This window comes from Pseudorca crassidens, chromosome 1 (assembly GCF_039906515.1).
Source record: "Pseudorca crassidens isolate mPseCra1 chromosome 1, mPseCra1.hap1, whole genome shotgun sequence".
NCBI lineage: Eukaryota > Metazoa > Chordata > Mammalia > Artiodactyla > Delphinidae > Pseudorca > Pseudorca crassidens.
Window position 1 is genome coordinate 94,138,205 of NC_090296.1, and position 22,247 is coordinate 94,160,451.

At 35.8% G+C, this 22,247-nt stretch overlaps 1 protein-coding gene across 7 annotated transcripts in view; it reads left to right on the plus strand.

Annotated features, from left to right (window-relative positions):
• The window catches only part of AP4E1 (adaptor related protein complex 4 subunit epsilon 1), a 94,305-nt gene that overhangs the window by 23,998 nt on the left and 48,060 nt on the right, over positions 1 to 22,247 (plus strand). For 6 of the 7 annotated variants that reach the window (XM_067746912.1, XM_067746868.1, XM_067746887.1 and 3 more), the window contains 7 exons: positions 2,049 to 2,171; positions 2,274 to 2,383; positions 5,724 to 5,863; positions 6,907 to 7,019; positions 7,127 to 7,245; positions 13,642 to 13,944; positions 16,111 to 16,225. In XM_067746912.1, coding sequence (XP_067603013.1) covers positions 2,049 to 2,171; positions 2,274 to 2,383; positions 5,724 to 5,863; positions 6,907 to 7,019; positions 7,127 to 7,245; positions 13,642 to 13,944; positions 16,111 to 16,225 — 1,023 coding nt within the window. The remainder of the gene's footprint in view (positions 1 to 2,048; positions 2,172 to 2,273; positions 2,384 to 5,723; positions 5,864 to 6,906; positions 7,020 to 7,126; positions 7,246 to 13,641; positions 13,945 to 16,110; positions 16,226 to 22,247) is intronic. The other variant, XM_067746903.1, reaches the window with a different exon arrangement.

The following is a 22,247-nucleotide window of genomic DNA, read 5'->3' on the forward strand; positions in this document are numbered from 1 at the left end:
GTAGTACAGTGCAACCGCTGGCATACAGGGGCACATTTGTATCTTCGAAAGTTTGCAACTTGAAGGTTCGTACGTAGGGGACTTACTGTATTCTTTTAACCACTGCAGTGAGGAGACAGCAGAGTACTTGCTTTTTCATTTATGGACTTAGACTTTTGTAGAGTTGGAGAATAAAGGCTATTAGCCTCTAAATTATTTAAAAATAATTTAAAAAACCTGTTAAGTTCATTTCAGCTCATTTATGCCTAGGTTGACTAATAAGTGCAATTTTTGAACTATTAATTTTACCTGAACTAGCTTTTCAGAAATCTTATGAGCGAGCATCTAAATATAAAAGTTTAGGTTTTAGATGGGTAATGAGAAGCTTTTGTTGTCAGTAAAACATCTTGATAGGAGAGCTCTAAATGGTAGAAATCCATAAAGGAAAATATGTCAGTTATGATAGAAAATGGAACATCATCATTTTTAATCTTACTTAGGACTAGCACGTTTGTTCAGGGTTTGGCAAACTTTTTCTGAAAAGAGGGCTAGATAGTAAATATTTTAGGTTTTGTGTCGGTCATATAGGTTTTTGTCATATATTCTCCTTTGTTTATTTTAAACCTTTAAAAATGTAATTGTATACCTAAAAGTAATAATTTTATATGTCAGTTATATCTCAAAAAATGTAAAAATCATTCTTAGTTCACAGCTTACAAACATAGGCTGAGGGCTGTGTTTAACGATGTGTTGCCTACTCCTGCCTTAGTTGATTAGTTAAGTTAGTTGACTAAGGCTCTCTCTGTTTACTTCGTGAAGTCATAAAATCAGCTTTTTTCATAGCACAGAGTAACGACTTTTTACAGCATAACATCTGGATATATAAAGAATCTTTTTAGGTTCAGTTGACTTAGTTTGTAGGTTTTCCTTTAATTAAAGTCAGTTCCCTTCTTAAAGAGTTGTTTATTTCTTAAAAATCTTTCCTTCTGATTTCTTTTCTCTCTCCTTCTTTAGAAAGTATTTATTTATGTAAAGCTTTTTACCAGAAATTTATATGTGTATCAATTGATAGGCAGCTTAGCAGTGTAAAACATAGTTAGTTGAATATTCAGGATCTATCTTATATCCTGTACACAAATGTTTGATTGTTACGTTTTAAGCTTTTGGAAAAAGACCAGGAGTGATTCTATCAAAGACACGATATGCTTCAACTATATAGTAGAACTGTTTTTAAGTCTGCTGATTCTGTGTCTCACTTCTCATTCTGTGATTCCACAGGACATGCAGGACTTAATGGTGCCTAAATGATTCTTCTTTACCATGGCGAAGCTCCAGCTCTTTGACTTATGCTCTTTAAGAGAGTTTGAAAAAAATTTTAGTATCCACTTTGATCATCTAATATAGCTATCAGATCTTTGATGAGACCAGAAAATCAAATTTGAACACTATTAAGATGTTCAGTAGATTTTCTATATCCTTGGAGGTTAATTGTTAAAAAGTGGTTTGAAGATTTTTGAGTAGTGGCCCTATTTTGAAATAAATGCTAGAGCATCCTGAAATGATTATGTTGAAATAAACTGCACTGAAATAAACTACATATACAGTTTCTATGTAAAAGTGGTAGAAAATGCCTAAGAATAAATTATTTTAAGCATTCAAGGAGTGTTGGAAGTATCTATTTATATGGGAACAATGAATGTATTACTTATGTGTCCGTTAGAATGTGATTTCCTTGAGGGCAGGGGTTTTTGTCACTGCTGTATCCATACTAGTAGAACAATGTCTGGCTCATAGGAAGTTTCAGAAAATACTTGTTGCATGACTGAATATATCATTCTTATCTATTAATATATATCATTCTCTTTAAATTGTACTGTGGTAACATAATCCTAACAACTGTATAAAGCCTGAAAACAGTAAAGTTCTTATCTTTGAAAAATTTCCATAAGTAAGATTTTTGACTAAAACTGACCTTCCAATTAGTTTGTTTTGTTAGGAGTTCTACACAGATATATTCTTTTATTATGCCTTAATATGATCCCTGACATTATAATATTTTATTTCTGTAGCTATTCTGTTTGAATGTGTACATACAGTCTATTCTATTTATCCTAAATCGGAATTACTTGAGAAGGCTGCCAAGTGCATTGGAAAATTTGTTTTGTCACCTAAAATAAATCTCAAATATTTAGGTAAGATGATTGGTTCTTTTGATGGAAATTACCAAGAAAGTTTTTGAAATTTGCTGGGTATTTGTTTTATGTCACTTTCTATAATGTAATCTTTGCTTCTAGGATTGAAGGCTCTTACCTATGTTATCCAACAGGATCCCACTCTGGCTCTTCAACACCAGATGACAATAATTGAATGCTTAGACCATCCTGATCCCATTATTAAAAGAGAGGTAAACTGGTATTTTGAGTAATGTATGTGAAGTGTTACAATTTTTAAACTTTTTGTTGGTATTATGGAGAGAGATTAAAATGGTGGGCAGTGTGTATGTGCACACGTGTGTATTTTAACTTTTGAGTGCATTTTATTCTTTCTATTGAAGTTTAAGGAACTTTTCTAAAAAGCACTTGTGTCAGTAATTACAAGAATGCTTTATTTATTTATTTATTTTTTAAAAACATCTTTATTGGAGTATAATTGCTTTACAATGGTGTGTTAGTTTCTGCTTTATAACAAACTGAATCAGCTATACATATACATATATCCCCATATTTCCTCTATCTTGCATCTCCCTCCCAACCTCCTTATCCCACTCCTCTAGGTGGTCAGAAAGCACTGAGCTGGCCTCCCTGTGCTATGCAGCTGCTTTCCACTAGCTATCTGTTTTACATTTGGTAGTATATATAAGTCCATGCCACTCTATCACTTCATCCCAGCTTACCCTTCCCCCTCCTCGTGTCCTCAAATCCATCCTCTACATCTGCGACAATAATGGTTTTAAATTATGAGTTGGGGCTTCCCTTGTGGCGCAGTGGTTAAGAATCTGCCTGCCAATGCAGGGGAGCCCTGGTCCGGGAAGATCCCACATGCTGCAGAGCAACTAAGCCTGTGCATCACAACTACTGAGCGTGTGCTCTAGAGCCCACAAGCCACAACTACTGAGCCCACGTGTTGCAGCTACTGAAGCCCATGCGCCTAGAGCCCATGGGCTCTCCACAACAGGAGAAGCCACCGCAATGAGAAGCCTGCACACCGCAACAAAGAGTAGCCCCCGCTCACCGCAAGTAGAGAAAGCCCACACGCAGCAACGAAGACCCAACACAGCCAAAAATATAAATAAATAAATACGTTTTAAAAATAAATAAAATAGAAAATGAAACAAATGCTGTCAAGACAAGAGCACTCTTAAAAAAATAATAAAAAAATAAATTATGAGTTGGAGGAGTTAGGTCCAGTTACCTGTATAGGATTCATTAATATCTTTTTTGGTCCAAGAATTGTATGAATCGGAGACCTGAACTCTATTCCCAGGTCTTCCTATTAGTACAATTTTAAGAAGTTATTTATGATGATTAATTTTTTCCATTATTAACGTCTATAAACTAGGCTAATGCAGTCCCTATTGAATATGTAGGAATGTTGAAAGAATTAATAAAGATATCCCTAAAATGTTTTGAACTTTTTGGAAGGAAAGTTGCATAATTTACTTAATTTTTTTCAACTTTTTCCTTTTATAAAATTGCTTCAATATCTACTTGGGTGTCCATGTAGGTATATCTGTTAATTCTTATGTAGAGAATCACTTTATACCTTCATTTAAAATGGTATATGGGACCTAGGTAAGAAGAGTAGATAGTTTTATTTCTGATTTTAAAAATAATAAAGATAAAAAGAATCTACTAAACATCTAAATTACTTAAAAGCAGTGAATTAAAAGTAGTTTATTGAGAGAACACTGTATTACATTAAACAACTATAATTTTTAAAAGATAAGATTATGAATTTTGAATTTTAGTACTATTTTTGAAATAATATTTTCAAGAAATTGCCATCTACATATATATACATATATGTTTTTTGCATTCATATTTTTAATCTTCTGAAAATTGTTACCTGCCTTGAATGAATCCAGGAAGTTTACAGATGTACTAATTTCTATGTGTGGACATTGTAGAAAAATGAGAAGATGCCAAGGGACAGTAACAAATAATTATATTGCTCTTCCACTTTGAACAGACATAGAGCATGCATTTTCTTTGTGTCGTTAAGTAAATTGAACACGGTTGACTTAGATACAGTTTTCTTATTGCTGTATTTATTTATTGGGATCTCATTTAAAAATGAGGGTCAAAGGGAAACTAGACAACTTTTAAAATTATGAAGTCTGATCTGTAGTGAGAAAAGTAGCTTGAATTTTTGGGGAAGGGTACTGAGTATCAGTGGTGCCCCAAGAAGGTACTGCAGTACTGTCTCCTCGATGCCACTGTCACTTCTAACCTCCATCAGTAACCATATGGCAAGAACTTTGGTCCTGGGATATGGAGTGACCTGTTGCTTGAGGCTGGGATTCCCTTTTACCTGATTTTATTACTTTTCTTTCGTAGCAGGGAAAAAGAAGGCAAGAAGGAGTTAACAGAAAAGACCTCTAGCCATGCAGTTCATAATACCAGTCCCCATTCAGTCCTGGAAATGCTAAATTTCATGGTCTTAGAGTAGGAAGTAAATTTGGTGTAGATTATCTTAAAATATGTGACATATAGAGTCTACAGGAAGCATGTCTGAAGCAGCTTCATAGGTTGAAAGTTATAAATACATGGGGAACCTATGTATTTATAGATTTTAAATGGTGTTAAGGATTAACTGGAACAGTTTAAAAAAAATTCAAAATCTGTTGTCCTTTGTACTTGAAGTCCTGGGTATAGGACTGAAAAATTAGAAAGAACCCTAAAGATAGATGAACAAGTTTGATGAGAAGGATATGTGGAAATTCTCCTGCAGCTAATATTGTTGCTCCTGAAATGCCAGTAAACGATGCTTTCTCATCATTGCCCTTTGTCTCCTACTGATTTCTGGGAACTGTGATATTTTTACAACCCTGATGTAGGGCCTCAGAAAGCCAGCCAAATGGGAGCTTACTCTGGTACTGGTCTTCCTTCATCTTTCTTCAGGCAGCAAGAGGTATATGCCTCATCACTGAGAAAGCTGTAAAATGGTTCTTCCTTGATACCCGAGATTCTGAACGTAGGCCTTGCTGGGGTTTGAAGTGCTTGCACTACCTTATCCATCCATTAGAGACCATTTGCCCTTAGCTGACAAATCCATTCAAGTGTGGTTTTCTGTTGTTCGGGTAGTGTGGAAAAAGCATTTTGCAAGACTGGATTTTTATATGTGTATGCATGTATACACACACGCACGCACATGCATAGCACACAGGTATAAGTAATGTAGGTTTAAGAAACTGTTACATTTTTAGAAAATAGATTATTAACCTTTTAACTTTTTAGTCTTTACATGGCCTGTCATGTAGCGATGTCAGATGATTATTATCTATATCAATAGAAGGCTTTTAGACTTTGGAATTGATTATAATTCCTTTTTTTTTTTTTTTGACAATAGTCTTAACCTTTCTTAAGTGCTGTTCAGTTAAAATGCATTTCTTGAGCACCTATTAACTGCCCAGTAGAGCTACATAAAAGTGGAAGAATCAACTGTTATAAACTTATATGTTACAGTATTTATTTGTTATCATGCATAGTTTTATAATACTATTTTTATTTTTCTTTCTTAAATAGACTCTGGAACTTCTTTACAGAATTACTAATGCACAGAATATAACAGTGATTGTCCAGAAAATGCTTGAATATTTACATCAGAGCAAAGAAGAATATATTATTGTCAATTTGGTTGGCAAAATAGCTGAGCTGGCTGAGAAATATCCTTTGTTTGCACCATGAGTCATAAAATACCTTTAGTTACACAGTGACTTTAAAATAATTGCTCTAGGCATGGTCACTTGCAGGTTGAGTTCAGAGGCCCAGCAATAACTTCCATTCCTGATATTCAAGCCTCTCTTGCTGTCAAAAGCAATAATTTGTGTAGACTTCCTAGGGGATGACTTTTTTCCTGGTTCTTTTTATTCCATTGGTCAGTATTATCAGCAGGAGGATACAGGAATCTCAGTCTGATTCCTCTTAGAGTCCCTCCTTGTCTTTGACTTTACTTCCTACTCAGTTTCTTTCCTGAGTAAAAGTTCTTGTTGTTTTCAGGGGATTGTTGAGGGGATCAGGATGCTAAAATTTATCCTTTACACTACTGTTTATACTAGAAATTGTCACAGTGAAGTAGTTGCAACTCCATTTACATGTTACTTTCCTTCACATTTGTTTCTTAAAAGTCAAAGGAACTTTGCAGGTCATGAGGTTACTCATCATTCTTTTTAAGATGTCTGTTGTTTAAATCTAAGATTGCATGAATGAATAATGCTGATCAAAGTATCTTGGAAATTGCTTAAGTATAGTTTTGTCCTAACCGGTGCTATAGCTCTGGCCAGCAGAATGATAGAATTTTAGAACTGAAGAAGAACAGATTAGAAAAGAGGGTCAACAACTTGTTCAGATAGACATGTCACAACATTTAGTTTCTGAAGTGCATATCATTTTCCATTATGTTTTTGTCCATAGTTAGCTGAAACATTTCTTTCAATTATTTCAGAGTTATTTATTGGACACCTGTTATGTGCAATATATGGTGCTAGATAAAGCACCATGAACTGGTTTATTAAGTTTATTCAATAAGCTTTTACTGAGCACCTATTTTACATAAAGCTGGAGTAGAGAACAATTTATTGGCAGAAGTTAAAGGTATAAATGCCAAACTAGGATGAACTGAGGGTTATTTTTTTTTAAGATTTATACAGAAAGGATAATTTTAATAAGTGGCATTTGGAAGTGTACTTGTTCTTAACACTGTGGACACATATGCTCCTGATAATGCGTGGTTTATTCAGACAATGAATGCTGTATTTTCAGTAGGAGGAGATGTTATGCATCCTGATATTCCCAATAACTTTCTGAGACTGCTAGCAGAAGGTTAGTAAACTGTTGCATTCTGCAAAGATTTTAAAATTAAATGTTTTTATTACAGAGTCCTTAGAGAATTTAGTAGAAATTAAAATGGTATATTAATTTCTTTGTAGGTTTTGATGATGAAACAGAAAATCAACAATTAAGGCTCTATGCAGTTCAGTCTTATTTCACTTTACTAGATGTGGAGAATGTGTTCTACCCACAGAGATTTCTTCAAGTTATGAGTTGGGTGAGCAAAGTACATTGAATCATAAATGTTTATAATATAATTTTTTTATAAAGTCAAATACTAATAATATATTTCTTCAGAAATCATTCAGTTCTACTCAGTTAACTCCTTCAGCTATCAATTTTCTTTCCCAGTGGCTACCTTCTATCGCTTAACTATTTACTTATCTATTCGTTCTCTCTGGCCATCTCACTTGACTAGTCTTTTAAATACGGGTATTTATTTAGATGCCTGTCTGTGTCTACAATGCATTTGTTGTGTTTTCTATGTGAATCTGTTTTTGAATATGTGAATACTCATATATCTGTGCTATGTTAGCTTTCTATTGCTGCATAATAATGTTACCACAAACTTAAAACAACATACATTTGTTATCTCACAGTTTCTGTGGGTTAGGAGTCCAGGCATGGGTTCTCTGCTTAAGGTCTTTCAGGGTTTCAATCATCGTGTCACTTGAGGCTGCTGTTTCATCTGAAGCTTGATTAGTAAAGGATCTGCTTCCAAGCTCACATGTGGTTGTTGGCAGAAATCAGTTTCTTGCAGCTGTAAGACTGAGGGTTTGAGGTTCAGACTGTTGACTGTTGCCTGCCCTTAGCTCCAAGAGCTGCCCTCAGTTTCTTGCCAGGTGGGCCTCCCAACACGGCTGCTTGCTTCATCAAAGCCAGCAAGGAGATCATCTCTGCAAAACAAGGTCACAGTTTTACGTTATATAAACCTACATAATCGTATACATCCTGTCACCTTTGTATATTCTTTCTTGTGCATATGAGTGAGCATTTCTTTAGGGGGAGATTTGGAGAAGTGCAGCTCTGGGTCATAGGATATTCACACTTTAATATTTTATGGTTTTGTCAAATGTTAGCATGTTAACCATAATTTTACCCAGACTTTTATTAAAGAATTCTTTTCTAATCTACAGGAAAGTTGAAAAAATGGCATAATAAATACCCCTATACTTTTCACCTAGATTCCCAGTTAATATTTTTAACCACCTTTGCTTTACTGTATCTATTTGGTTCCCTAAGATCTTATGGAAAAACCCGAACGAACTTTTTGGCCAACCCAGTACATCTATAGCTATAGCTAGGTCTACCTATATAGAGTTTGTTTTGTTGAGCCATTTAAAATTGAGTTGCAGGGGCTTCCCTGGTGGCACAGTGGTTGAGAGTCCGCCTGCCGATGCAGGGAACATGGGTTCGTGCCCCGGTCCGGGAAGAAACCACGTGCCGCGAAGTGGCTGGGCCTGTGAGCCATGGCCACTGGGCCTACGTGTCCGGAGCCTGTGCTCCGCAACAGGAGAGGCCACAACAGTGAGAGGCCCGTGTACCACACAATAAAATAAAATAAAATAAAATAAATAAAAATAAAATTGAGTTGCAGACCTCATGACACTTACCCTATAAAAAATTCAGTGTGACTCTCCCAAGAGTGATGTTCTAGATAACCATAAAACCATTATTGCACCTAAGAAATGTGACCTTAATTCATTAATATCACCCAATATACAGTCCATATTCAGACTTATCCAGTTGTCCAAAAAATGTCTCTTATGACTATTTTTCTACTCCTCCCAATCCCATATCAGGTTAAGATTCACAAATTGCATTTAGCTATGTCTTTTATTTTACAGTGATGCGCAGTTTCTTTTTGTTTTCATGACATTGATTTTTTTGGATGAATACTGTTGACTTGCAGAATGTCCAGCATTCTGAATTGGACTATTTCTAGTTCAGTTAAACATTTTTAGCAAGAATACTACATTGTCAATATGTATTTCTCACTGCATTGTATCAGGATGCATATAATGTCAGTTCCTCCAATTATTGGTGATAGTAAATTCTTTTGTTTGGTTAAGATGGTGACCTTTGTAAAGGTTCTTGCCATTGTAAACGTGCTGTTTCTCCTTACTAATTTAGAACTAATCTGTGAGGTGATTCTGTGAGACTTTGTGAACATCTGTTCTTCAACTATCTTTCATCAATGGTTTTAGCATTGATAATCCTTGTCTAAATTGATTGTTGTATTTGGTGGCCATTTGTATTTTCCTCCATGAACACGATATGTTCATATATTTAGAGTGTTTCTTTTTCTACAGCATACAAATCCTGTACCTGTTTTGTTAGATTTATACTTAGGTACAGATGGTCCCTGATTTAAGATGGTTAAGCTTATGATTTTTCAAATTTACGATGGTGCAAAGTGATACAAATTCAGGAGAAACTTCAAAAATTTTTTTAATTGAAGTATAGCTGATTTATAATAGTATATTAGTTTCAGGTGTATAGCATGGTGATTCATTATTTTTGCTGATTATATTCATTATTGATTATTACAAGATAATGGGTATAATTTCCTGTACTATACAGTATATCCTTGTTGCTTATCTATTGTATACATAGTAGTTTGTGTCTCTTAATCCCTTACCCGTAACCTGCCCCTTCCCCTTCCCTCTCTCCACTGGTAACCACTAGTTTGTTTTCTGCTTCTTTTCATTTTATTGAAGTATAGTTGATTTACAGCATGTGTTAGTTTCTGGTGTACAGCAGAGTGATTCAATTATACATATATGTACATACTCTTTTTCATATTCTTTTCCATTATGATGTAGTACAGGATTTTGAATATAGTTCCCTGTGCTATACAGTGGGACATTGTTGTTTATCTATTCTATATATAGTAGTTTGTATCTGCTAATCCCAAATTCCTAATTTATCCCTCCCCCAACCCCTTTCTCCTTTGGTAACCATAAGTTTGTTTTCTATGTCTGTGAGTCTGTTTCTCTTTTGAAGATAAGTTCATTTGTGTCATATTTTAGATTCCACATATAAGTGATATCATATGGTGTTTGTCTTTCTCTTTGACTTCACTTAGTATGACAATCTCTAGGTCCACCCATGTTGCTGCAAATGACATTATTTCATTCCTTTTTATGGGTGAGTAGTATTCTATTGTGTATATATAGCACATCTTCTTAATCCATTCAATATGTTGATGGGCATTTTAGGTTGTTTTTTTGTCTTGGCTGTTGTAAATAATGCTGCTATGATCACTAGAGCGTGTATCTTTTCAAATTATAGTTTTCTCCAGGTATATGCTCAGGAGTGAGATTGCTGGATCATATGGCAACTCTACTTTTAATTTTTTTAAGAAACCTCCGTACTGTCTTCCATAGTGGCTACACCAATTTAAATTCCCACCAACCATATAGGAAGTTTCCCTTGTCTCCACACCCTCTCCAGCATTTATTATTTGTAGACTTTTTGATCATAGTCATTCTCACAGGTGTGAGGTGGTATCTCATTGTGGTTTTTATTTGCTTTTCTCTAATAATTAGTGATGTTGAGCATCTTTTCATGTGCCTGTTAGCCATCTGTACGTCTTCTTTGGAAAAATGTCTGTTCAGGTCTTCTGCCCGTTTTTTCATTGGACTGTTTTGTTCTTTTGATATGAGCTGTTTGTATATTTTGGAAATTAAGCCAAAATATACAAATTGGTTGCATTATTTACAAATATTTTCTCGCATTATGAGGGTTATCTTTCATTTTGTTGATGGTTTCCTTTACTGTGCAAAAAGCTTTTAAGTTTAATTGCATACCATTTGTTTATTTTTGCCTTAGGAGACAGATCCAAGAAAATATTGCTACGATTTATGTCAAAGAGTGTTCTTTTCTAGGAGTTGTATGTCTCAGGTCTTACATTTAGGTTGTTAATCCATTTTGAGTTTATTTTTGTATATGTTGTGAGGAAATGTTCTAATCTCATTGTTTTACATGTAGCTGTCCAATTTTCCCAGCACCGCTTATTGAAAAGACTTTTTTGTCTGTCCTATACTCTTGCTTCCTTTTTTTGTAGGTTAGTGGACATTAGTGTATAGGTTTATTTCTGTATTTTGTTCTTATACCCTGCAATCTTGCTGAACTCACTTACTAATCTAGAATTGTTTTTTGTAGATTTCTTGAGACCATGTTAATAATTTTTGCATCTCTGTGCATGAGGGGTAGTGGTCTGTAGTTTTCTTGTTTTTTTCTGCTATGTTTGGTTTTGGTATCAAGGTAATACTGGCTTCATAAAATGCTTGGGAGTGTTCTTTCCTCTTCTGTTTCCTGGAAAGATTGTGTGCAAGGGTGTTGTTTAGTTTTTAAGGGTTTTGAAAATTTCTTGTTATCTTTCCTGTTACTGATTTCTAGTTTGATTCCATTGTTGTCAGAGAAAGTACTCTATAATTTCAGTTCTTTTAAGTTTTTTGAGGTTTATTTTATGGCCTAAGATATGATCTGTCTTATATGTTCTGTGGGTGCTTGAAAAGAGTGGGTATTCTGCTTATCGTTGGGTGGTGTGTTCTATAGATGTGGATTAATTCTTTCGGTGATGGTGTTGAGATGGGGTGTAGATATCTCTAACTATGTGGCCTCCACTGAGCCTGAGTCTCTGCTAGGCTTCCCCTGACACCACTCCAGCAGAGAGGGGGAGGGCTACTTATTTAAACTTGGGTGGAGGTGAAGTATAGGCTTCCTATGTAGTCTTCACAGACACTACGGAAGAGTGGGCCTTTCTACAGCTTGGCGGGGATGAAGTTCCTGGTTTTCACTCAGTCTCTCTGTTACCACCCTTGCTGGGGAGTTGAGATGCTTTTTACAACCTGGTAGGGGTTGAAGTCTTGACTCTCCACTCCACCTTTGCTGGTATGGGTTGGGCTACAGTTTTTTCTGTTTGGTGCTTGGCTGGAGTAGAAGGATTATTATCTGAAAGTTTTCTGTCTTCTTGGCCCTTTGGCTAGAGGGCAGGCTTTTCTTGGGGCTTTTTTGTCCTTTCCCACTGGCATTTCTAGGTTGCTGGCTCTCAAGTACCCAGTCTGAGGTATATGAGGCAACAGGTAACCCACTGTATTGTTCCTTAGGTCCCAAGGTTCTTAGTGATCTGCCTTTTTTTCTCTACCTTTCAGTCTTTGTATATGTGTTTTATATATAACATCAAGGGTTTTTAGGCATACTTAGCAGGAAGAATAGTGGAAAAAATTCACCTACTCTATCTTCCTAGAAGCTTAAGTCCATTGATTTTTTTTTAACTAATTAATTTAATTTATTTATTTTTGGCTGCATTGGGTCTTCGTTGCTGCTTGCGGGCTTTCTCTAGTTGCAGTGAGTGGGGGCTACTCTTTTTTTTTTTTTAACATCTTTATTGGAGTATAATTGCTTTACAATGGTGTGTTAGTTTCTGCTTTATAACAAAGTGAATCAGCTATACATATACATATATTCCCATGTCTCCTCCATCTTGCGTCTCCCTCCCACCCTCCCTATCCCACTCCTCTAGGTGGTCACAAAGCACTGAGCTGATCTCCCTGTGCTACGTGGATGCTTCCCACTAGCTATCTATTTTACATATGGTAGTGTATATATGTCCATGCCACTCTCTCACTTTGTCCCAGCTTATCCTTCCCCCTCCCCGTGTCCTCAAGTCCACTCTCTACGTCTGGCACGTTGATTCTTAACCACTGTGCAACCAGGGAAGCTCAAGTCCATTGATTTTTGAACGGGGATTTAGGTTACCTGTTCTTCTAGAACTTCCTTCCATCTTTTATTAAACCAGTCAGAAAGTTATCTTACTATTTAAGGATTGAATTTATGTAGTCCTATTTCTTTTTTTTTCCTCTTCTTGTTACTAGCCATAAATCTTCCCTTGCCTATCACCTCACCTCACTGTTTTTTCTTGCTGGTCCCAGTATTATACATGAATATACTTCATAAATACTACTTAGGAAAGATCTCACACTCCATGAATTATCAGTTTATTAACGATCCTTAGACCGATAGGATTATATATCACCTGAATAAATTAGATGTAGGAAAGAGTATGTGTAAAATAATAGATCAGTGTTCGTCAGAGTCTCTTCTGTGGATCATCTACATCAGAATCAGCTGATGCTTTTTCAGAATGTGTATTGTATATCCCCACCACAGACATACTAAATCAGATTATCTGGGAGGAGAGTATAGAAATGTGTATTTCTATGAAACACCTCAGGTGGCTCTTACGCATACTAGTATGTGAGAACCACTTGTTTAAATGCTTATTGGAAAAAATAGTAACAGAATGTGAAAGTGCTTTTAAAAACCAACATCCAAACCTGGAAGTTCAGAAGAAAGCTAACTTGTAACGGTATGCTACTTTATATATTGTTAACGATAAAGATGTGGAAAACCTTTTTGTACTCACTTCCAGTTCTTGGTGTAATTTTGAACCTAAAATATACAATTGTATCTTTAATAATTTCTTCACCATGAGAATATGTTTAGTATAAATTAAATTCACTCTGGCAGTAGGCACTTTGTTTAAATTTCTGAGTATAGTTGTTATATAACTTGATATTTGCATATATACATTTCTTTATTTTAGGTTTTAGGGGAGTATTCCTACCTCTTAGATAAGGAAACGCCAGAGGAAGTTATAACCAAGCTCTACAAGTTACTTAGAAGTGACTCCATTTCTTCAGAAACAAAAGCCTGGATAATTGCTGCTGTGACCAAGTTGACACCTCAAGCACACTCTTCTAATATAGTTGAGAGATTAATCCAGGAATTTACCACATCTTTGGATACTTGTTTGAGACAGCATGCATTTGAATTAAAACATTTGCATGAGAATGTGAAATTTATGAAGGGCTTGCTTCCAGTTGATAAGAGTTGTGAAGACATGGTGGTAAGATATCTGCATTCCATCTTTTACAAAATTGCATTGTGTTTAAACAGATAATTCTTGCATTTGTGATATATCTGGGATATGCCAAAATGTAATTTCTGTAGCACTTTAGATGAAGGTTGGTATTTTTCTCACATTAGTGTGAGAGAGCATTTGAGAGCTTCTACTCAGTAGTGATCCTAAATAGTCAGGAAGACTAATCTGTTCTGGAGAACTGCAGTGCAGGGGTTTATAGTCTATGACAATCTCTTTTAACATATAATAATTTGAGAACTTAAAAATTTTATCTCCTTTGAACTTCTCTAATATGTCATTTTATTATTGCTCTCTTTTCTTTGAGAATGTAAGAAAAAAACAGTTCTCCATTTTATTTTGTCCATCTACTATCTAAATCTTTACTACTTTGGAACCTGATCACCCGCCTTTTCTTCTCCCACCTACTTTCAGCCAGTGCTGCTTTTAATCCAAAGCACTTAGTTACTGCTCACCTCTGAGTTCTCTGTCAGATTGGTGTAAATCTGAAAACTTCCAGAAGGAAGTCAGATTTGTTCAGATTTTTATATTAGATGTCATATAGTTGAAGAAGAGGGGAGGATGGGCAGTATTCCCACTAATTATGACTCAGATGTTCATGGCTTGTATTCATTTTGAACCTTTGTTCATTAATTTTTTTCATTAGCTCCTCATGGGTAGAGGCCTTGGTTTAACATTTGGTAGGCATTCCAGAGACTATATGAATAAATATGCTATACATAGTATTAAACTAGTTAGTTACTCTACTTCCCTTTTTTACAATAAAAGATAATGATGATGACATGGCTTCATCTCTTAAGAATCTTATCAAGGGACTTCCCTGGCGGTCCAGTGGTTAGGACTTTGCCTTCTAATGCAGGGGGTGTGGGTTTAATCCCTGGTTGGGGAGCTAAGATCCCACATGTCTCGTGACCAAAAAACTGTAACGTGAAACAGAAGCAATATTGTAACAAATTCAATAAAGACTTTAGAAGTGGTCCACATGGGGAAAAAAAACTCAAAAAAAAAATCTTATCAAAACTAAACTTTGCCAAATGCACAGTGTGACATGCCACTTAAATTTTTTGAGAATTACCTGCTGTTCTAAATTATCTGAGCTGTTTGTATACATTTGGCTAAATTAGGAGAGGCAAATCTGTGGTTTCTGAGGTCGTTACTGCTATATCCTCTTGTGTATCTCATTTTTATTTCTCTCCTCACTTTTTCTTTTCTCCTTTTCCCCTTACTCTTTCTTCATCTCTTTATTTCTTTTCATTTAAGCATTCTCTTGTACCTTTCTATTCTTGTACTTGATTGAAATTAAGTAATTTTCCACAGGTTTGTAACAAAGCATTTTTAGGTAGAATGGAATAGGATAGTTAAAGGCACTGTGGGAGGCTGGATAATGGGCCTCCCCAAGATATTCACATCTTAATCCCTGTAACCTGTGCATAAGTTACTTTATATGGTAAAAGGGACTTTGTAGGTTTGATTAAGTTAAGGGTTTTGTAATGGGAAGACGATCTTGGATTATCTGAGTAGGCATGATATAATCACAAGGGTCCTTATAAAAGTGAGGCAAGAGGTCAGAGAGGAGAAGGCCAAGTAACAATAGAAGCAAAGATTGGAGTGATATAGCCCCAAGCCGAGGAATGCTGGCAGCCTCTAGGAGCTGGAAGAGACAAGAAACCTATTCTCCACTGGAGCCTCCAGAAGGAACTAGCCTTTGCTGGGGGCTTTGTTTTTAGCCTCCTGCAGGAGGAAACTAATGTAGACACTATAGCTCATAGTGTATGTGTCTTCTCCTCTGGTAGGTTACAAGTCTCATGAGGCAGGACTTGTGTCTTACTTTGTCTCAGTTATAGCATTTAACATGATGCCTTAACATGTTGGATGCTCAAAAATGTATTCTGCAGTGCAGTGAAATGAATAATAAGTGCACATGACTTATATTGTTAGATTCTTAGCTGAGTGTTTTGATTATAGATGTTTCAGAAAGATAGAGAGTTGAGTAGCAATTTTAGAGTTGAAGTTCTGTTTTTCACTTAAAAATTATTTTTAGGAAATATGGGCTGAAATCACTTCTGTGAATGTGCAGTCTAATGTTTAGGGTAAGTTTTTTTAATTCCTAATTTTTGCTTTACTTTAATATAGGTAGATGCTTCCTTATCTTTTCTGGATGGTTTTGTGGCTGAAGAACTAAGTCAGGGGGCAGCACCTTACAAACCTCACCACCAACGGCAGGAGGAAAAGCTTTCTCAGGAAAAAGGTAATTTTTCATGGGTTTATAATAAGCTAGATTGTAGGGACATCACTTTTTAATGCAATTGATATTATAGTCATGTAAGTAAATAACTAAGGAGATTCACTATCTCTTGTTAAGTCTGCTTGTGTCTTGTTCACCCTGACCTTATTTGGGGTAAACAGGAAAAAAAAGTTAGCCTAGAGGTGTTCCCAAAGCCATAGGTTTCATGTACATAAGTACCTAAGATATGGCAGCCATCCTGGAATTTTAAAAGAACTTGAAGGTGGAATTATCATGTTGGTCACTGTGCTAAAGGGCTTACAGATATCAGCGTGAGCATATCTGCAGAAGAGTTTCAGAAGAAAACTCTGGTTACTATGAACTAGTGAGTTTCATTTTATTCTGAAAAATCTTGTATAGCTTAAGTGTGTTAAAATGCTTCCTCCAGCGAAATGTCTGATCAGTGAATTTAGGAACAGCCTAGAAAGAAAAGAATAACTTTACATTTAAAAAATGTAGGCTGTCAGGGAAAGACTTCTGTCATTATTTTAGTAAAGAGGAGATCACTGAGATATTTGATGGTGGATGGTATATATATATATATATATATATATATATATGTATACACACACACATATGTATGAATAAAGGGAGACCATTGAATATTATTTGTATAGGAATTCAGAATGTTAATACTGGAAAGTGCAATGCTGAAAGGTCTTTTTTTTTCTCCTATTTGTTATTTAATGATTTTGTAGAGTACTTATTATTTTTTAGGTTCTGCGCTAGGCATATGAGTACAACTAAATGGTTCATCCTACAATGAAACCAAAAAGTATAAACACTAATAATAGGCTTTATGTTATTTTTTTTTGCAGAAGTATTTGTTCTTTTAAAGTTTTTGACATTATTTAGCACAACGATACCTAAAGGTCTAGAAAATACAATTTTCTTTCAAAGGGTAATCAGTTTCCTTCCCGTTTAACTCCTCATATATTGATAGAATATGTGAGGGGAAATAAAGTTTTGAATTACAGTTGCCCAACCTCTGACTGTAGTGCATATAGAGGCCTTATGACATCCAAGGCATGGAGTGAAAATCTGGAGTTCCAGAGTGGGAGACATGGTCCAGTTGTCATATTTCCTTATTTTCAAATGTCCGAGAGCCATCAGTTGCTCTTTCTTTTTCGGCTGTGCTGTGTGGCATGTGGGATCTTAGTTCCCTGACCAGAGATCAAACCCATGCCCCCTGCAGTGAAAGCGCAGAGCCCTAACCATTGGACCACTGGGGAATTCCCCATCAGTTGCTCTTATTACTGCAATTCAAGGCTAGGGTAGGCAAGAGGGGGTAGGACAAGGAGCCTAATTTCTGGCACTGCCTTTCTTCTTTCTTAAAATAAGTTAAGTGGCTGATGCAAATTTGCCACTTACATTTGCCAAGTACATTTTTGATCATGGAATCATCATTATAAATGGGGTTAAACTGTCAAATTAGGCTCTTCCCCTCTCCTCCCAAACCTATTTTTCAAAAGTTCTCTAAAGTAAAATTGAAATTTCATGAGCCTAAACTGTCTTTTATATCATGGAAAAGGAAATCAGTTACGAGACAGGACATAGCAAGTGCTTATGCTATGTACTTGAAGAATAAGTTATAAAATCATGGATCTTATAATTGTGGTTATTACAGAAAGTAAAGAGTGGGGGAAAAATAGGTATTTTCTGCCTAAAAAGTTGTTAATTCTGGAATCCTTCAATTGGCAGTCGGTTCTGTTACTGATCTTGTTTGAGATTTTTATAAATCATTTGCAGAGTAGTAGTCAAATGTCACTTTTATGAAGGATACAGTATTTAGCTCTCTTGGGTAGAAAAATGCCAAGTTCGTAACAATAAACTTCAGGAAAATATTGTAAGATAATGAGAATTAGAAAACATAGGTGGGATACTGGGGAACTAACTTTTATTACTAGTTCCTACCCAAGAAAAGCATTGAGGAATCAGTGTGGATTATTCTGTTAAAATGTTATTTGAATATGTTGTAGCCCCAATGTTAGATAAAACCAGAGATAATAAGGGGAAGTAGCAGGATAATCTCCTGTCTACAGAACTGTGGATTTTTGAAAACCACATCAAGTTTAGACTGTTAGTCTCTCAAAAAATAAAATTAATAACAGCTGGGGATGGTCAGAGAGGTATAGCCAAATGATCAAGGTATAAAAGAACTGCAGAGAACTTCAAGATGGAGGAGGAGTAAGACATGGAGATAACCTTCCTCCCCACAAATACATCAGAAATACATCTACACGTGGAACAACTCCTACAGAACACCTACTGAATGCTGGCAGAAGTCCTCAGACTTCCCAAAAGATATATATATTTTTTTCCTTTTTCTCTTTGTGAGTGTGTATGTGTATGCTTCTTTGTGTGATTTTGTCTGTATAGCTTTGCTTTTACCATTTGTCCTAGGGTTCTGTCTGTCCTTTTTTTTAAGTATAGTTTTTAGTGCTCGTTATCATTGGTGTATTTGTTTTTTTGGCTTGGTTGCTCTCTTCTTTCTTTCTTTTTTTTTTTAATTTTTAAAAAATTTTTAATAATTTTTTTTTAGTTTTTATTTTAATAACTTTATTTTATTATTGTTATTTGTTTCTTTCTCTTTTTCTCCCTTTTCTTCTGAGCCGTGTGGCTGATAGGGTCTTGATGCTCCAGCCGGGTATCAGGCCTGTGCCTCTGAGGTAGGAGAGCTGAGTTCAGGACATTGGTCCATCAGAGACCTCCTGGCTCCATGTAATATCAAACAGTGAAAGCTCTCCCAGAGATCTCCACCTCAATGCTAAGACCCAGCTCCACTCAACGACAAGCAAGCTATAGTGCTGGACACTCTAAGCCAAACAATTAGCAGGACAGGCACACAACCCCACCCATTAACAGAGATGCTCCCTAAAATCATAATAAGGTCACACACATCCCAAAACACACCACTGAATGCGGTCCTGCCCACCAGAAAGACAATACCACCCTCATCCACCACAACATAGGCACCAGTCCCCTCCAACAGGAAGCCTACACAACCCACTGAATCACCCTTAGCCACTGGGGACAGACATCAATAACAACGGGAACTACAAACCTGCAGCCTGTGAAAAGGAGACCCCAAACACAGTAAGTTAAGCAAAATGAGAAGAAAGAAACACATAGCAGATGAAGGAGCAAGGTAAAAACCCACCAGACCAAACAAATGAAGAGGAAATAGGCAGTGTACCTGAAAAGAATTCAAAATAATGATAGTAAATATGATCCAAAATCTTGGAAATAGAACGGAGAAAATGCAAGAAACGTTTAACAAGGACCTAGAAGAACTAAAGAGCAAACAAGCAATGATGAACAACACAATAAATGAAATTAAAAATACTGTAGAAGGGATCAATAGCAGAATAACTGAGGCAGAATAATGGAGAAGTGACCTGGAAGATAAAATAGAGCAGAATAAAGAAAAAAGAATGAAAAGAAATGAGGACAGTCTCAGAGACCTCTGGGACAACGTAAAACACACCAACATTTGAATTATAGGGGTCGCAGAAGAAGAAGAGAAAAACAAAGGGACTGAGAAAATATTTGAAGAGATTATAGTTGAAAACTTCCCTAATATGGGAAAGGAAATAGTCAAGCCCAGGAAGTGCAGAGAGTCCCATACAGGATAAATCCAAGGACAAACATGCCAAGGCACATATTCAAACTATCAAAAATTAAATACAAAGAAAAACTATTAAAAGCAGCAAGGGAAAAACAACAAATAACATACAATGGAATCCCCATAAGGTTGACAGCTGATATTTCAGCAGAAACTCTGCAAGCCAGAAGGGAGTGGCAGGACATATTTAAAGTGATGAAGGAGAAAAACCTACAACCAAGATTACTCTACCTAGCAAGGATCTCATTCAGTTTTGACAGAGAAATTAAAACCTTTATAGACAAGCAGAAGCTAAGAGAATTCAGCACCACCAAACCAGCTTGACAACAAATGCTAAAGGAACTTCTGTAGGCAGGGAACACAAGAGAAGGAAAAGACCTACAGTAACAAACCCAAAACAATTAAGAAAATGGTAATAGGAACATACATATCGATAACTGCCTTAAATGTAAATGGATTAAATGCTCCCACGAAAAGACGTAGACTGGCTGAATGGATATAGAAACAAGACCCGTATATATGCTGTCTACAAGAGACCCACTTCAGACCTAGGGGCACATACAGACTGAAAGTGAGGGGTTGGAAAAAGATATTTCATGCAAATGGAAATCAAAAGAAAGCTGGAGTAGCAATTCTCATATCAGACAAAATAGACACTAAAATAAAGACTATTACAAGAGACAGAGAAGGACACTACATAATGATCAGAAGAAGATATAACAATTGTAAATATTTATGCACCCAACATAGGAGCACCTCAATGCATAGGCAAATGCTAAGAGCCATAAAAGGGGAAATCGACAGTAACACAATCATAGTAGGGAACTTTAACACCCCACTTTCACCAATGGATAGATCAACGAAAATGAAAATAAATAAGGAAACACAAGCTTTAAATGATACATTAAGCAAGATGGACTTAATTGATATTTATAAGACATTCCACCCAAAAACAACAGAATATACTTTCTTCTCAAGTGCTCATGGAACATTCTCCAGGATAGATCATATCTTGGGTCACAATTTAAGCCTTGGTAAATTTAAGAAAATTGAAATCATATCAAGTATCTTTTCCGACCACAACGCTATGAGATGATACCAATTACAGGAAAAAAACTCTGTAAAAAATACAAATATGTGAAGGCTAAACAATGCACTACTAAATAACCAAGAGATCACTGAAGAAATCAAAGAGGAAATCACAAAATACCTAGAAACAAATGACAATAAAAACACGAACACCCAAAACCTATGGGATGCAGCAAAACAGTTTTAAGAGGGAAGTTTATAGAAATGCAATCTTACCTCAGGAAACAAGAAACATCTCAAATAAACAATCTAACCTTACACCTAAAGCAGTTAGGGAAAGAACAAACAAAACCCCAAAATGAGCAGAAGGGAAGAAATCATAAAGATAGATCAGAAATAAATGAAAAAGAAATGAAGGAAACAATAGCAAAGATCAATAAAACTAAAAGCTGGTTTTTTGAGAAGATAAACAAAATTGATAAAGCATTAGCCAGACTCATCAAGAAAAAAAGGGAGAAGACTCAAATCAATAGAATTAGAAATGAAAAAGGAGAAGTAACAAGTGACACTGCAGAAATACAAAGGATCATGAGAGATTACTACAAGCAACTCCATGCCAATAAAATGGACAACCTGGAAGAAATGGACAAATTCTTAGAAAAGCACAACCTTCTGAGACTGAACCAGGAAGAAATAGAAAATATAAACAGACTAATCACAAGCACTGAAATTGAGACTGTGATTAAAAATCTTCCAACAAACAAAAGCCCAAGACCAGATGGCTTCACAGGCAAAATCTATCAAAACGTTTAGAGAAGAGCTAACACCTATCCTTCTCAGACTCTGCCAAAACATAGCAGAGGAAGGAACACTCCCAAACTCATTCTACAAGGCCACCATCACCCTGATACCAAAACCAGACAAGGATGCCACAAAGAAAGAAAACTACAGGCCAATATCACTGATGAACATAGATGCAAAATCCTCAACAAAATACTGGAAAACAGAATCCAATAGCACATTAAAAGGATCATACACCATGGTCAAGTGGGGTATATCCCAGGAATGCAAGGATTCTTCAATATATGCAAATCAATCAATGTGATAAAACATATTAACAAACTGAAAAATAAAAACCATATGATCATCGCAATAGATGCAGAAAAAGCTTTCGACAAAATTCAACACCAATTTATGATAGAAATCCTCCAGAAAGTAGGCATAGAGGGAACTTACCTCCACATAATAAAGGCCATATATGACAAACCCACAGCCAACATCGTCCTCAATGGTGAAAAACTGAAACCATTTCCACTAAGGTCAGGAGCAAGA